Source organism: Penicillium digitatum, chromosome 6 (genome assembly GCF_016767815.1).
Source record: "Penicillium digitatum chromosome 6, complete sequence".
In the NCBI taxonomy this organism is placed as follows: Eukaryota; Fungi; Ascomycota; class Eurotiomycetes; order Eurotiales; family Aspergillaceae; genus Penicillium; species Penicillium digitatum.
In genome coordinates this window covers 37420-53439 of record NC_089389.1, presented here as the reverse complement: position 1 = coordinate 53439, position 16020 = coordinate 37420, and the positions used below count along the sequence as shown (strand labels likewise).

Below are 16020 nucleotides of genomic sequence, written 5' to 3'. Positions count from 1 at the left end.
TCTCATTCCATCTCGTATAATACCGAATCACATATTAGATTATCTTTGCACACCGTAGAATGTACCCAAAGGTCAACTCGAGGGAATACAAAGAGAACAACAGAAGCAAACGCCGGGTATGCATCACAGTCATATTCAAAAGATCCGGCCCTTACGCGGTGTCCATCTTGTCCTCGTCCTTCTTATCTTTGTCACCGCTGGACTCGCCACGGCCCTCCTCGGGAATCTTGCCCAGTTGCGTCTTGCCTTCCTGCTCTTCCCGATCGCGCCTCTCCTTCTCCTGTCGGTTTTTCTCGTCCTCCATCGATAAACGCAGGGCGAATGCCAGCTCGGGGTCGTTCTCTGCGGCATCATCAAATCCGAATCCACCAGCCTCGCCTTCGCCGCCGGCACCACCGACCTCAGCATCCTCACCAGCCAGGATCGGGGTCAGCTGCAACTGATCACTGAGAAGATGGGGTCCTGGTGGGATGATGGCGAGGTGGGAACCATCGCCACTCTTGACATTCTCAACGAAAGCCTCGAGCTTCTTGGTCTGGTCCGATTCCAAATCTCCGAAAGCTATCACATCGATCGACACGTTGTTCTTCTTCATCTTCTTGGCGAGCTTCACGAGGGTCTTTTCATCTTCTTCGATGGGTGAGCAGGAGAATACAATAATGCGTTGACGCTGGGATTTTTCCATGCGGTGCTTGAGTGCCAACTTAAAGATCGCCAAAATTAGCTACTTGGCAGCCTGTGGCCTTGAAGATTGGAAGAACATACCGCTGCAACCTGGATGGTCGAGCTGAGATGAGATGTGCCGTGGATCTTTGTTTGGTGCAGACCAGCAAGGATTGCGCCAAACTCGGGTGTGAAGGTTGACAACACCTCGGGGCCTTTGCCACCCATGCTCATAAGGCCGACAGCTGACTGGGCATTTGCACGCATCTTTACACTGTGGATGATGCTAACGGCATCGACTTGAGATTGCCACCGGGTGGTCCTGTAATTATCAGATGCCATTCACAAATGTTTATATAGTGTCATCGAATGTGCTCACGTGTAGTCTCCATTGCGACTGCTTTCGCTGTTGTCAACACTGTAGCATGGAGTCAGCAGAGTAAGATACGATGGAGGATGGGCAATGGCGGACATGATCATAGTAGCTTCCAGTGTCATGGTTGCGGAGTCTAATGAAATCAACGATGTAAAGAAGAGCAGAACAGAGAGTGAATAGGAGTTCTGCTTATGGGAGATGAAGACGGATGACGAAGGCGAGGTGGAAGCTCTATATTCTGCCACCACTCTCCGTCGGTCACGCTGTTTGTTGTGCTCCTTCTTGCTCCACACCTTTAACTTAAGTCCTTGTACATCAACACATCCCAAGTCTATATCCCTTGATCTCTGCACAATGCCTGCTACTAAACGCAAGTCTGACGCCATGGACGTCACGCCTACGGGCAGTCCTACTAAGAAGATGCGTTTAACGCAGCACCAGAAGCAGGCGCTAATGGACAACCTTCAACTTGAGAGTGGGTTGAAACGTGGGTTTAAACCGTGAATACAGCACTAATTATGCTACAGTCACTGAGCGGGCGCGTAAGCTTCGTGCTCAATATGCCCTTCAGGCAAATGACCTCCGGGCGCGCATTGAGCGACGCGTCAATCGGATCCCAGTCTCGCTTCGCAATGCCAACATCGGCGAGCTTCTCGAAAAGCACAACGCTGCCACAAACAAACAGCAGATTGCATCAGCTTCTCGAAAATACTCGCCCATCAAGGTGTCGCGCAATATGGCAAGCATTTCCGTTGACCCAGGAACCTCTATCACACGCGAGGGGAGAGGTCGGAGGGGAAGGTACGATGTACCAGAAACCCAGTTTGTTTCTCAATTTGTTTCTCTTACTGACAGAATGTGTAGTCACGATGGCCACTTCTCCGACAAAGAGAATGCCCCTGCCGGTCGCGAGCCCGAACTCAAGAACCCCAAACGTCGCGTGCCAGCCGGACCAGGCGGGGCCTCGCGCGTTGCGTCCCAGGAAGTACGAGGCCACGAGAACCGCATTCTGTCTCCCAAGTCCAACAACTCCCGAACCTACCCCCACTCACCCTTCCGTGCATCCCCCGAAAAAGGTCAACCTTCATATCTGGCGCGCCCTACCTCACCATTAAAACCGTTCAGCCCATTGCGGTCACGCGGTGCCACCGTATCTGCGGTGAAGGATCAGCAGCCTCCTTCACAGGCCCAGAGGACGACTACCCGTGCCGCTACAGGGCCCAAGTCTATTCGGTCACCTTTGTCGCGCCCGGCGACTCGACAAGGCGAGCGCAAGAATAGCACAGGGTCCACTGCTTCATCGGGCACAACAGTAACCAAATCCACACGGACTGGGACTAGTGCGAGAAAGGCCACCACTGCATCTGTAGCTGCTGCCAAGAGGCCAGCTTCCCGCATGCAGGCGGCATCAATGGCTGTCAAGAATCCCCCCACTACTGCTGCAATGCGCAAAACTACCGCCCCGGCTGTGACTGAAACTGCGACTCGGACTCGAGCGCTGCGCAAGCGGATCTAGGACTATTTACATGAACATATAGATGCTTGTCTGCTTTGTTGGAGTTGGTTGGGTTTCTGTTTCTTTCAGCGTGGGTGATTGCAGACTCTGCAATGAACAATTTGAGTCTGGGGTCTGTCTTTTCCTGTTGATTTATCGGCGTCACATCATTATAGGTGTTTTTTTCTTCAGTCGGGTATACAATCATGGCTTATGTCCGGATCTCTGAATTAAGATTGTTTTTTTTTTTCAATTCAACACTCACCTCACCGTATAAAGATCATGACTCATCTCCATCGGCCTGTGTGCAACCCTCTGGAACAATATCCCCAAGCAAATATGAGACCCCTGTCACTCTGCTGCCAATCAATTGGAGCTGGAAGATGATGTTCGACGTGAGCTTACAATGGATGAAATGATTCGCCAACGCCCACACTCAAAATTTGCTACTTTTTACAGCTGTGTAGAGGAGAGTGGTCAGGCTACTGGCCTTTGCTTCAAAACGATACAAGGAACCCGTGTCAAGGAAGGTCAATTCTGAATGGCTGAACAAGGGTTAGTTTCCGCGCTAGTGGTCGTGAACATGTCGGCGGGTCTCTCAAAGTGAACTTCCATGGGATTCTGTAAGGATTCACGCACCTTCATTCTCTTGGGCCTTTGCATGATGATATCGATCCTTCCAGCATCATGCAGGATGGGCATAGTGTCTCGGTGATGATAAATTTTGGAAGTTGTAGGAAGAAAGGGGTATCGTTGGAGACCAACGCAGTTGGACAGACGGATGGCATGATCCAGAGAACAAGCATGTTTCGAGAAGAATGACCTAAATGCCTTTGAAGAGTTGAAGACTTGGCTGTCATGTTCTGTCATTGGTTGAGATTTGTTCCACCAGGATAGGCGGACTGGTACATTGAGCTCAAGACTTTCCTATGGGGTGTTTAATTATCCACTGCAAAACTTTGGAGCCTTCTAATTTTACACAGCTTTGACTGTATTGTATAAAAGACACAGACTAAAGTCGGGCGGATTGAAGGAGAGTTGAATTGTGGAGTTTCAGTGCGTAGAGAACTATATATATCGAGGATTCACAACTTCGGGAAGTCAAGGTGTTGGAACTTGGATCGCATTTTGAAGGAAAAACTGCGAAGTGATCGGATTGTCTAGAACTTGTCCATGACTTCGCCAGGTTCTACAATTTAACTATCTGTCTTAGGCAACTACACAGCACAGAAACCGTGACAATCGTATTGATTGAACAAATAAGAAGGAAATAAAAAGTTCCCAGGAACGAGTTAAGCAAAAGTCCTCGGGGAGAAGAATCAGAAAAGAAGAAAGGAAAAAGGGGTCTAGGTATAGCCGTAGCCTGGCCCACATAATAAAAGGAATGAGCATGCTCAGAAATCAAAAGCGATAGAGAAGGAAAGAAAAAAAAAAAACAGGACATTTATGCCCAGAGGGACAGGGATGGGTATGGCTGATCCCTCGAATCAGATGCAAATGAACAAGAGGAAAAAACAGAGGCAAAAGCATCCCAGCCACTATAGAGATAGCGAGAAAACAAACAGAAACCAATCAATAGCGACCGAGCAGCTTGTTGATCACTTTTGGGGAATTTTCATGGAAGGAAAAGAAAGGGGTAACTCCGTCAACCAGCCCTATTACTCGATTAAAAAAAAGAAAAGAAAAAGAACGCTAAGAAGGTCCCAGGAAACAAGAAACGAAAACACTCCACAGAGATTGAATTAGACAGATGGATGCAAGTCGAGGTCGGATGATGATGTATCACAGCATTGTAGCTGTGTAAGAGTATAAGGAGATCCAGTCTAGCCGGTAACACCCATGGCACCTGCACTTGGACGCGGCCTATATGCCACATTTGATGATTGACCATCAGGTGCCCCTGCAATTGACTGGCTACCGTTGCTGGTGCTCCGGCCACGGAGGTACGCTGCTGGCGGAGGTGGAACGAAATCATGCCCAGCCTGGGGGTTGGTGCTTGTAGAATGAGAATGTCCGCCGGGCCCGGGCACATGGCGAACCGAAGTTTGCATCTGCCAGGCTGCATCCTGAGATGGATCGGTCTCGATACGCGCGGAAGCTGGGGTGCTGTTGTTTCGGTTGGGGGTGGTGATCGTGAATGTCTCGCCGCCATTCTCTGGTCTTTGTGAAAAGCTGCCTCGAGCAATGTCGCCATATCGCTTGAGGATTTCCTTGGTCGTAACTTCGGCATTCTCCCTGAAAAGAGTAGTATCACCCAAAACCGATTGCAGGTCTTCTGGAATCTGTCGATAGAGTTAGCATGAGTCTGGCGAAACTTATTCAACCTGGGCAACATGCCTCGCAGAAAACATCGTTGTACGTAATCAAGGCATTGACAGCCTCGATAGACAAGAAGCTCTCCTCCACTGTGCTGTTTTTGGCATTAGGGTAAAGTATATTGGGCGTGATGACGGTCGCAAGATTGTGAATGTCCATCTTACTCCCAGACTCTTCATCCACATGCGAGAAGGATGATGTCCAGTTTAAGAAGGCAAACAACACTTCCATCGTGTCACGATGGGCTTTGGGAAGCAGGCAGCATGTCAAGTGAAGTAGTCGCCTCTGTTTCTCCGCGTCGTCCATTTCTGCGATACAGGTTAATATAGCACGAGCAGACTGATGCCGTGGTGTCACGACTTACTTTGTGAGATGACAAATAGTCTGTGTAGCTTGAAAGTCAACAGCGGATCGGGCATCTCACGGAGGAACTTCTTCAAGAGAGCTGCGATCTGCACGGGTGTTTCCTTTGTCAGATCTACTTGTTCGTACTTGGTGTCTATTAGCTCCGCGGTGTCCTTCAATCGGCGGATGTTGCCGTTCTTTCGGAAGACACCCTCCACAGACATATCCATCTGTCGCATAGCGCAAACAGAGTCATCAACCAGTGTCGGAATGCGAAGCGCACCAGGGCCAACACCGTGACTTGACTCGGTGCCCTCCTTTTCGACCAAGTAGTCCAGACCAACACCGAAGACACCCTTCTTCTTACTACCCTTCTTGTTGTCTTTGAAGGCACGACCAAAGATATTCCATATGGTAGGTTTACGTGACTCAATGAGAGAAAGTAGCTCCTCCATGGTAAAATAGCCCTCTACCAAGGGTTCCATCTGTAGCACAGCCACGTGGCGAACGATGAAATATTCCAAAGCAGTCAGTTCTGAGAAGTAACGCTTGGTTCGTGTTGGCTCCATGAGAGCCTCCAAATTTCCACTCGACACTCCCCGTTGGTGGCCTTGATTGTACCTGGGAATCGGCTCTGTCCCCCCAATGAGCTTCGTACCAGCATGCCGGTAGGCATTAGGTCGCTGCTCCTTGGCTTGCTCAGCAGCAACAATGCGGGGGATATCATCTAGTGTCAAAGCGTCCTGATTTCCGAATGTCAGATCGGTTACGGTTTCGCCATTGGCATCCCGTTCTTCAACAATCTGGAAACCGTGGCCTCTCGCATCATTGCCATCATTGCCAGATGACCCTGGCCGGGCACTTCTGCCTTCTGGTCCATCAATGATTCTGGATGCGCGGGCCCGTTTGTATGTTGTGGATAGGGTTCGCTCGTTGCGAATGGAGCGCAGCCGACGCATCTCTCCGACGGTCTGCTCAAGGGATGTTTCCTCAAAGCCATCTCGCGAGGAACCGCCGTATGCCTGGGAAAGTGTGTTTGCCCGGCGAATCTGGGGTGTCACATGATAGCCGTCTTTGTTGTCATACTCCTTGAGGTTCGGGTCGTCTGGGGCGAAGCAAGTTAGACAAACTGCCGGCAGAATGGGGGTACGGGAAAAGTGTCCTACCTGATGTATGAGGCAAGGTCCCCCCGGATCGAAGCACGGCGAGAAGACGTGCGAGTGCCACTTTCAGCAAGAAAACGAATTGCTGCAATTTTGAGACTGGAGTGAAACCACCCTTCACAGCAGGGCCAAGTTGCATTTGGTGGGCGCAAGCGCCACAATAGACTTGTACCTCACTGTCGCTCCACAATGCGTCTTGGAGGTCAGCGGTCAAGTCCTTCTCACAGGATTTGCATGAAAGATGAGGCGGCTTGATGTGCCAACGGCTCTTTCCCAGCTGAACGCATTCATCGTCAATTGGTTCTTTGCAGGAAATGCAACAATCCGAAAGTTGATCGGCCAAACCCTCCACTCCAGCCATCAGGTCAACTGGTGTGTCGTCGTCTTCGCGCTCGGCTAATGACTCCAGATCACGGAGGTGCTCTAGGAAATTTTGCAAACCGTCTGATGCAGACTTCTCGCGTTCAAGTTTGAGTGCACCTTGTAAACCGATGCGGATAAGGAGCTTGAGGTAATGAGCGAGACCTGTCACCAGTGACAGAAGTTCCTGAGTGACGCCAAGTTTGCGTACTCCGGTTTCCTGGGTTTTCGATAGAAGGGCGAAGAAAGCCACAATCTTTTTGCAGAGAAGTTTGGCTTCTCGGCCATAAGAAAGTTCTGGTTTGGAATAGTCAGCGATGATTCCCGACGATATGGAATCAGCCGCGCGAGACTTACCTTTCAACTCGTGGGATTTGATATAATCCGCTAACTGATCGACTGCCCCGAAGAGGACCTCCACGTGTTCAATGAAGCGCTTGGCCACTATAACACCATCTATGTATGCGCCATTGCTTACATGAAGCAGCATATCTGAGATGCAAGCGGCGGAGGATTCTTCAAAGGTAGAGAGGGTATTCCAAATATTGAAGACCTTCTCTTCCATAATATCTTCTTCATCGCGAATGTGCTTGCGCTCGTCTTCGCTGGCATCCTCATCCATCGGCGGAGGCTCCCACGTTTGACCAGCAGGAGATAACCGGACATTCCAGAACTTGTGAATCATGTAACATTCTGGGTGCCAATGCTGATTTTGACCGTTGCGAAAGATCTCGACAAACTGTTTTAGGATTGCAGTGTGGCATCCGTGGCACCGTTGGGCAAATTGGGTTGAATAGTGAAAGTGGCAGTAGACCTTGCTCTCGTGCTCATAGTAAGAGTCCTGAGCGCCGAACACGGTCGGACAAACAGAACAGGTGAAGTGCTCAATATGATACTTCCGGTCCAATGCAGTAATGTATGATCCACGTAGTGCGCCGCCGCACTCATGGCAAAGGAGGTTGAGTCGTCTAAAGTAATCGGTTTCACAAAGTGGAAATTGACAGCTTGAATCTTCTGAATCGACAGGAAAAAACTTTGAAGCAACGATTTCGCCACAGTCCTGGGAGCAGGATATAAGTTAGAGACGACCCCCAGAATGCCAGCCAGAAGAAGCAACTTACTTCGCACTTGAAACACTCTAGATGAAAAGTACCACCTAATGCTCGAACAAACTGACCAGTAAGAGATTCACCGCACTTCTGACACAGACGCGATGAACCGGCAGGAGACTTATTTTGACGCCCGTTCACTCGTGAGCGATCTCGGGCTGCTGAGCGGTCGCGGAGGCCGGCCTGGTCAGGACCCAGGCCACGGCTCGAGCGCCCACCATCCTCCTGGTTTACCGGAGTTATAGGGCTTGGGCCCCCGGTTCGAGTGGATGGTGAATCGAACGGAATTAAACTGTCTTCGGGGGATGTAGGAGTGTTTTTCGTATGGCAAGCCCCGTAGCCAGAGGTATCGACGGTGGGGCGGCCGCTTGGGTTGCCTGCAACCAGGCTGGCTGGGAGTCCACCGGGGGGCATCTTGGTCCCCCGTCAGCAAAAAGAAAAGGTGAGGTTTGTTGAGATAAATTACGCCGAACGCTGCATGCAAAGAATCGAGGGTAAGGTCCGGGCGAGGTGACGTGATGAACGAGATTGACGGGAAGGGTTGAATCGAAGATGCAACGCAGTTACAGACCGGTGAGATATTGAAGGTAGGCTGGGCGCGTACGGTCGAGAGTCTAATTCTTAAATTAGAATCTCATGCCTTGCCTGGTTTAACCGGGGTCATTCTTGTTCCCTAGAGTGTACTCACTCTCATGTAAAGACACGTGGGGGTAACTAATGTAGTAGTGACGGAAATAGGGTATGCGCAAAATCACTGGAATCGAATTGAGGAGGTAAAGAGGAGGTTGATGTGAACGAAGGGTCTGAAAGCGCGCAGGCTAGAGGACGCGGGGGCCGGTTTCGAGGGGATTAGGAGCTTTCAAGGTGAGACCAACAGAGGGCGCGGATTATCGGGCAACAATCATCCCAAACTGAACCAACGGCTAATTCTAGGACCTCAGAACAAAATAGAAAAAAAGGTGCAAGGGCGAGGGGAAAAGAAGTGGGCTGGGGAGGAATGGAGATGGAGATGGCTTGGGTATTTGTTGCCCCCCCCCCCTAATTAGTTCAGGACCCTGGGTCACGTGGTACATACAATTTCCATTTCGACTGGCGTCTTAGGGGATTATTGAGATATTTTCAATGTCATTCGAATACAGTTGACATTCGATTAGATTGATTTAGATTAGAGGACCTGGCAGATGTCAATTTTGTACTGTGAAGCATGTGCAGATAGACATAACTAGCTTATTTTTTTTTGCTCCGTACCGCTCACATGTGCCATCAGCGTGCTTTTTATAGAACATTCTATAAATTAGTTTCTGAATATTGAGATTAATTTGCTAGAAGAACTTGCGTCTTTTCCCCCTCTCTGTCATGTAAAAACAACTACCATCCTAAATAGCATCAAAGGTTGAATAAAAGGCGGGATCTTCAGTCCACTTTGATAGCTTCAGGATGTATACATCAAACTCAAGAACGTTCAACCAAGAGGATATGTCATAGACAGCTGCAGGTCTTCATATCTGTAGTATTCAATTATTATTCAAGGGCTCTTTTCTGTAAAATTCTCAAACTTTCCAGGGAGATCCATGGAATGACTCTCTCATCAGACTGATCATTACATCGTTCTAGGTTGATGTGATTGCCTAGTAGAAAGTAGGAGGCTGGACAGATGACGTGGGTACACAAAATCAACAAAGGGTACAAAACATGCTATGAACTTGATTTGAAAGAGGACAGAAAAGTCAACTCATAGAAAGAGAATCGAAAAGGTCAGGTAAAAGATCAAAAGAACAGAAGAAAAGAACAAAAAGAATAGACAAACAGCTGAAGAGGTGTCTTAAGTTGCCCCCGATTTCATCAGGCTCTGTCTTTACCTCTTCATCCATTTTTACGTACACCTGACTTTTGATCAACTTCAGATTTTCAAAAGCTCCTACTCTCTCCGTCCTCAAAACACGCGTGAGCACATCATCGGCTCAGTCCAGACGTTGCAAGATGGGTGACCAGTGTACACTGCGCCTCGTCCGAGTAAGCGCCTTTCAACTAGGATGCATTTGGAGAAACTACCTGGACCAATCACTAATCTCCGCGTTTTCGTATCAGGAGTTGAGACAGGTTGAGCGGAGTGAGCAACTTGGTATGTGATCTTCGAACTCAGGCTCTTTGACACTTTAAATTATTTTTTTACGGAAGCTTGCTGATCCCGGTATAGCCTTCACCGTTCGGTATGAAGAGGGCAACATTCGTGACATACAGGCCCTTATTATCGGACCTCCAGGTACTCCATACGAACTGGGGTTTTATGAGGTAAGATCCACCCAGCCACCGAGGCTGGCCCTAGTCCGCTTGAAGGATGGTTAACCAATCCTAATCGTCTGTCAGTTCTCGATCAAAATACCGTCAGGTACGATGGTCTTCTATTGGGTATTAGGCACTTGCTAAATCAGAGGGATATCAGACTACCCAGCAAATCCCCCGGTAGTGAAAATTCGGACTACCAACAGGGGCCGAACTCGCTTTGGACCTAATCTGTATGCCGATGGGAAGGTTTGCTTGTAAGTGCACCCTGAGGACTATTGACTGTCTGCATAATCCGACATTGATGTTTTCCAGGTCGATCTTGGGGTAAGCTTGTCTAACAACCTGGGTGACCATGGAGCCTCGCTGAACATCGCAACAGAACTTGGCATGGTTCTCGGAGTGAGCAATGGTCTCCTGCACAGGGACTCGAATCCGTTCTGCTGTCCATTCAGAGCCTCTTATCATCAAATCCGTATACGCTGGAACCGGGGTTTGATGACAACGAAAGGGCGAACGATACGGAGTATATGGAGATCTACAAGTCAAAGGTAGGGTTCGATCTTGCCAGAGTAAGCTTAGCATTGCTCACATTTTTACTAGATCCGCCATGAAAATCTACGACTAGCAGTCATCACGCCTCTCGAACAAGCCTTTCAAACCTCGTCCCCTCCCCACCAAATAGCGCTCAGGGTCGGTCAGGAATCCAGTGTGGAAGAAGATAGTGATGCCGAACTCGAACCCGAGCCGGGACTGCTTGCCCAAAGCAAGTTCCACGACTTTTGCAAGCGACGGTTCTTGTGGTACCTCGAGTTCTACCAGAACGCTATCGCGAAAGGAATCGCGGAAGAAGCGCACAGACAAGGAACGCCATTCATTCAAATGCCGTTTGAAGGCTATGGTAATACCATGGGTGGAGAGTGGAACTACATCGACCTCCAAGCCCGTTTGTTGGCTCTCCGAGACCGATTGATGGAAGAGACATACCGATGGCCCGTCGAGGGCCTTGCTCTGGTCAAGGAGGATGCCGGAATTGCGGTTAAATTAACGGGTCAGCATGAACAGATTGCAGCGGAAATGGACGCTTGTCCTCAAGTCATCGATCTGTCACTGGTTGATAATAACCCGTTCGTCTGGAGACTCACCTACGTTGGTCGCAACGAGTCCAGACTGGAAGGTGGCATAATCAAGATCAAGATTTATGTCAGTCCCCGGCACCCAGACGAACAACCTCGGGTCTTTGTCGAATCACCCCTGTACCACATTCGCGTCTCAAAGCAGGGTGTGTTGATGTATCTTCCATCGCATGCTGAAGAAATCGGACAACACATCGAGGGTATCATCACCACATTGGAGGACGACAGCCCCCCATACAACCCTCTCATGACAGTAAACCCAGAGGCAAGCGCTCTGTGCTGGGGCTCGGAACTAGATCGCAGGCTCTATAGACGCAAGCTTAGAGCTTCTCTGGAGGAGTCCTGAGGTTAGCTAGCTCACTGTTCCGGAATGCGCATTTTTACCGAGGAATGTGTCATTCAGCAACAGGCTACATGACAGCATTTGGCTATCATTATCAATTCTACCTCACTTGAACTGTATCGTTTTTCTGCCGTTACGATATCCTACCACGCTTCGGTGATATCCTTTCAGATGGAGGAGAGACCGAGGAGTGTGGAGTGTGGCGTGTGGCGTGTGGCCTGAAGCGGCATTTAGCACTGGAAAATCGATCTTAATATCAAACAGCATTCCTAGATACACAAAAAGGATGTTTGTGACCTCTTGTGAAAATTAAAGCAGTTCCTCCGTACTAAGTATGTGCATCACGCGGATGAGACAATTGTAGAAGACATCACGAGGCACTCCGTAGCTAGGTCGAAATAAGCGAATAAGATGAACAGGTTGTCATCTTTTGACTATGACCATTTGCAAATTTCAAGTGTTCCAGTACAACTGAGGAATATTGGATACTCCTCACACAACATCATGAAAGGACTTGAATTTCCATGTTTAGCCAAATGACACGGGGGGATTGGGAACAGCCTTAGTAGGAACTTCGTTCACTGCATGATAGCAATCATGAATCATAAAGCACCCATAGCTGACGCAAGGCCTCAGGCGGAACATGAATCGAAGGATCATGGCGCCACAGGTCAATCCAATGATCGCAAATTCTCTGGATTCGTCGGCGTTGCGGGCGATGCTTCAGCCTCCACCACTTTGAAAGAACACGCACATCTGCCCAAATTTTTTAAGATTTCTATCGTGCCAGTTTCAAGTGTTACAAGCCCATTCAGCATTTGGAATTTATCCCAGGACACTGAGCAGTGATCTTTGAAGACACCTTTCCAACGACGAATTTTCTTACGGTCCTCTCCCCTCTCGGCGATCACCTTGAGATTAGCCAAGATTTTTCCACTTGGACTCAGATATCTTTGTGTCTGAGTGAAAATGCCGGCGTGATCTGACCTGACGTTCGAGACTTTGAAGCGGCTGTGTCGCAAAAATCGGGAGCCTGTTTCCAAGCCATCAACCCTGAAATCGTATTTGTCAAGCTGTACTGTCAGGCTACCTAACTGTTTCTTGAGGAGCAGGATTGAAGCATCCTCGGCGGAAACTGTTTCGGGGACCCTTCGGGAAGCGACAGGGGCGGCACCAATGCTTGGTGCATCATTCCATGTGAACTGTTGATACCAAGGGTGCTCCGTGTTGAAGGGGTCATGATGACATATCAGAGCCAGCGAGATTCTGATGAGTGTGAATAGAAGTGAAAGCTAGTGCAATGGAAAAGGTCAAGGTCAAGGGATTCCCAAGGTTGATAAGAGTCGGACGTTCTTTCCTTGGATAGTCATCCTAACATCTCTCAGATCACTCCCAGGATTGGAAGTTATCACTGAAGCAGTGTTTGATACTGTTCCATACTGTTTTATTTCGAATTTACCGAGGAAGTCTGAAAGATTTTGGCCGAACACGTGCTATGATTCAAGTGGAAATTGGTGGATAGTGTGAGGATGATTCAAAGGGTATCTGATATTTAGTCAAACAAATCTCGGGCATGAGGCTCAACGGAGAAACCGGCAATGAGTGATTTGGAGAATTCGAATGGATATTCAAGAATTTTTCTTTGACCTTTGTCGTTCGGCCGTTGGTTTGGCCGATGAAAAATAGAAGGCAAAGTGACCTTCCATTGGAGAAAAGTCCTGCCCACTCCAAGACAAAAGACAATTTGCTCAGCTAAAGATGGAGTGTAAAAGTAGAAAACGCAGAAGAGTGGCAAGTTGAGGTCGAGCTTATAGCCCGCACGGATCACCTGATCATCGCCGCCAAATTCCTCGGCCCCTTTTCGCTCAATTCCTATCCTCCATCTCCTTACAAAGGAATTACATTATGTCGGCAAAAAGGCGCACACTAGAGCTGGGCAATGTCCTGGTGGTCGGAGGCTGTGGCTTCCTGGGGTGGCACATTGTCGATCACCTGCTGAATTTCCCCTCCGAGACTGACCCCAGTTACGCTCTACCGAAGCCTGTCGGCGATGCGCGCTTCGAGTATCCGACTTTGAGATCACGCTACCCGGATTACCAATCGACTGTCTCTGTTGTTGACTTGCGCACTACCAACAACCGTCTTCCCGGTGCTAAGTACTATGATGGCGATATCACCTCCGTCGAGTCCATGTTGGACGTTTTTCGAGCTGTCAAGCCTGATCTTGTGATTCACACTGCGTCGCCATCTATGATTGAGGGTAACAAGCCCCTGCTGCACAAGGTCAATGTGGAGGGAACACGGACGCTCCTCGAGGTCGCCGGTGGGGAGCACGGTGACTGGGGTGGTAAGTGCAAGGCGTTCGTCTACACTAGCTCCAGCTCCGTAGTCCACGACACACAGAGTGATCTGAAGAACGTCAATGAGGAATGGCCCTACATCCGTGGTCCTGCACAGAAGGAGTACTACTCCGAGACTAAGGTGAGTCTTAGTTGGAATCTCAAGCGGAGTTTTAATTGGGATCAATCATTAACCAGACCCCCTGCATCTATCAAGGCCGACGCCGAAGAAATCGTCCTGATGTACAACAAGAAGTCCCCCAACCAAATGCTGACAGCCGCTATCCGTCCGGCTGGAATTCACGGAGAGAAGGATACAACAGTCACACACAAGATCCTAGAGCACGGATCCCAAGCTTCAGATAGAGTGTTGAGGATGCAGCTTGGTGATAACGACAATCTGTTCGATTTCACCTACGTCGGCAACGTGGCTTACGGTCACCTGCTTGCTGCACACCGGCTTCTCGCGAGCTATGACCTACATGCGGCTGGTAAGGGCGGGCCCCTCGACTACGAGCGTGTGGACGGTGAAGCTTTCAATATCACCAATGATTCCCCCGTCTATTTCTGGGATGTCACCCGTGCTATGTGGGCTTTGATCAACCGCGTCGTTGAGCCGGAACAGGTTTGGGCTCTGCCCGAGGGTCTCCTTGAGACTGTCGGTGGTCTAGCCGAGACTGTCATGGGATTGTTTGGCAAGACTCCGCGTCTCACTGCCCGGACAGTGCGATACTCATGTATGACTCGCTACTACTCGACTGAGAAGGCCAAGCACCGCCTGGCTTACTTGCCTGTTGTGCCCTTGGATGAGGGAATTGCTCGTGCCGTTGGATACATTGTTGCCCAGCATCAAGCGGTCACTGGAAAGAAAGCATTATAGTTTAAAGCTAGATCATGAGATTCATGGATTCATGTATTAATATGACTTCCCCCCAAAGCCGGACAAATCTGGAAAAGTTTCGGAGCATTTTTGATAGACCCCGATAGCCTTGACTTTAGCTCTAGTCATGACAGTAAATCAAAGGATCAAACGGCCCCTAAATTGGACATGAAAAAGACTCTCCTTCTATGAGTATATATTTAACTTCTCACCAGTTACTTGCCTTCCTTGGCGTTCCTCCAACCTGCCTTCTACTGCGAAGTTTTATGCTCCTCTATACTGCGCCTTTTGATTGAGATCTCGAATTCAGTCGCACCTGCCCAATATGGATCCCTCTGGAATTGAGGCTTAAATCCCCAGAGCCCCGATTCAACCAAGTACTCTCCCGTCAGTATTCCCTACTTTACTTTGTGACTCTGCCCCTGTTGTCTCCTCTCAAACCGTCGAGTCTACTGTCATCATGCACCAGACGCCTCGACTGACCAAGGGTTGTCACAACCCCTTATACTTTGACGCGAACGAGACACCTGTTTTCTGGAAGAATTTGCTCTATTACGGAGCCCGAATGCCCGATTGACTCCTTGCTGTCTAAGTTACGTTGATCGGCAACGTCCTTTATCATCTACAAAAAGGACATGGCCTGAGCGCAAAAGAGTTGAAAGATCTTCTCCCCCGCAGTACCAGACCACAGGCAGACTAGAGCACCACTATTCGGGATCGAAATCTAATCTGGGGGGGGGGGGGGGGGGGGGGGGGGAGGCCGTTCGATACGTGGAATGATACCCGGCAGCATCTCCGACATGTGCATGGAAAGACAAAAGCCGAAGAGGAAGAGCTTTAATCTCTTCTGGTTGATCAATGTCCGTTGAGTACCTTCAGATTGAGTGCCCTGGAGGAGAGGATCGTACGCCAAAGGGACGCAAGTGCATATAATCCACTCTCCTTTGATGAGTGCTCGGAAGATAAATGTGATCACTTTTTTGGTTTCCCTTTTGCTCAAATTTTGGTCATGTGCAAAGATGTCAATGATCAAAATTACACAAGCGGCAATGACAATACACTGAGAAGACTTCTGAAAAATTTTATCGTTGAATCGCTACAAAAGTAGACGTGGGCGTTCCATAAGTAGCATGATTTTAGCTATGTGAGTGCCTGCCCACCAATCCTACTGGCCCCAAAATTTACCATTTGTGGTCCTCTTCTGCTTCTGCC

At 49.1% G+C, this 16020-nt stretch overlaps 5 protein-coding genes across 5 annotated transcripts; 3 read left to right on the top strand and 2 right to left on the bottom strand.

Annotated features, from left to right (window-relative positions):
- Window positions 1–151: 151 nt before the first annotated feature.
- On the bottom strand, window positions 152–1161 carry Pdw03_5073 (von Willebrand factor, type A; the record flags this gene model as incomplete). The annotated part of the gene is made up of 4 exons (XM_066100938.1): window positions 152–703; window positions 766–985; window positions 1043–1081; window positions 1136–1161. 4 exons carry the CDS (start codon window positions 1159–1161, stop codon window positions 152–154), a joined length of 837 nt encoding a protein of 278 aa, XP_065957878.1.
- Window positions 1162–1393: 232 nt separating this feature from the next.
- On the top strand, window positions 1394–2555 carry Pdw03_5072 (Borealin-like, N-terminal; the record flags this gene model as incomplete). Its single annotated transcript, XM_014683745.1, has 3 exons — window positions 1394–1514; window positions 1567–1840; window positions 1904–2555. The coding sequence occupies 3 exons, from the start codon at window positions 1394–1396 to the stop codon at window positions 2553–2555; spliced, it is 1047 nt and encodes a 348-aa protein (XP_014539231.1).
- A 1802-nt stretch (window positions 2556–4357) lies between these two features.
- On the bottom strand, window positions 4358–8521 carry Pdw03_5071 (Rho GTPase activation protein; the record flags this gene model as incomplete). Its single annotated transcript, XM_066100937.1, has 9 exons — window positions 4358–4816; window positions 4872–5158; window positions 5215–6300; window positions 6362–7015; window positions 7076–7778; window positions 7840–8241; window positions 8294–8301; window positions 8399–8441; window positions 8516–8521. The coding sequence occupies 9 exons, from the start codon at window positions 8519–8521 to the stop codon at window positions 4358–4360; spliced, it is 3648 nt and encodes a 1215-aa protein (XP_065957877.1).
- A 1286-nt stretch (window positions 8522–9807) lies between these two features.
- Window positions 9808–11592, top strand: Pdw03_5070 (Ubiquitin-conjugating enzyme, E2; the record flags this gene model as incomplete). Its single annotated transcript, XM_066100936.1, has 8 exons — window positions 9808–9840; window positions 9916–9949; window positions 10025–10119; window positions 10195–10216; window positions 10271–10367; window positions 10426–10437; window positions 10493–10661; window positions 10714–11592. 8 exons carry the CDS (start codon window positions 9808–9810, stop codon window positions 11590–11592), a joined length of 1341 nt encoding a protein of 446 aa, XP_065957876.1.
- A 1902-nt stretch (window positions 11593–13494) lies between these two features.
- Window positions 13495–14808, top strand: Pdw03_5069 (C-3 sterol dehydrogenase/C-4 decarboxylase; the record flags this gene model as incomplete). The annotated part of the gene is made up of 2 exons (XM_066100935.1): window positions 13495–14070; window positions 14146–14808. 2 exons carry the CDS (start codon window positions 13495–13497, stop codon window positions 14806–14808), a joined length of 1239 nt encoding a protein of 412 aa, XP_065957875.1.
- Between the last annotated feature and the right edge of the window lie 1212 nt (window positions 14809–16020).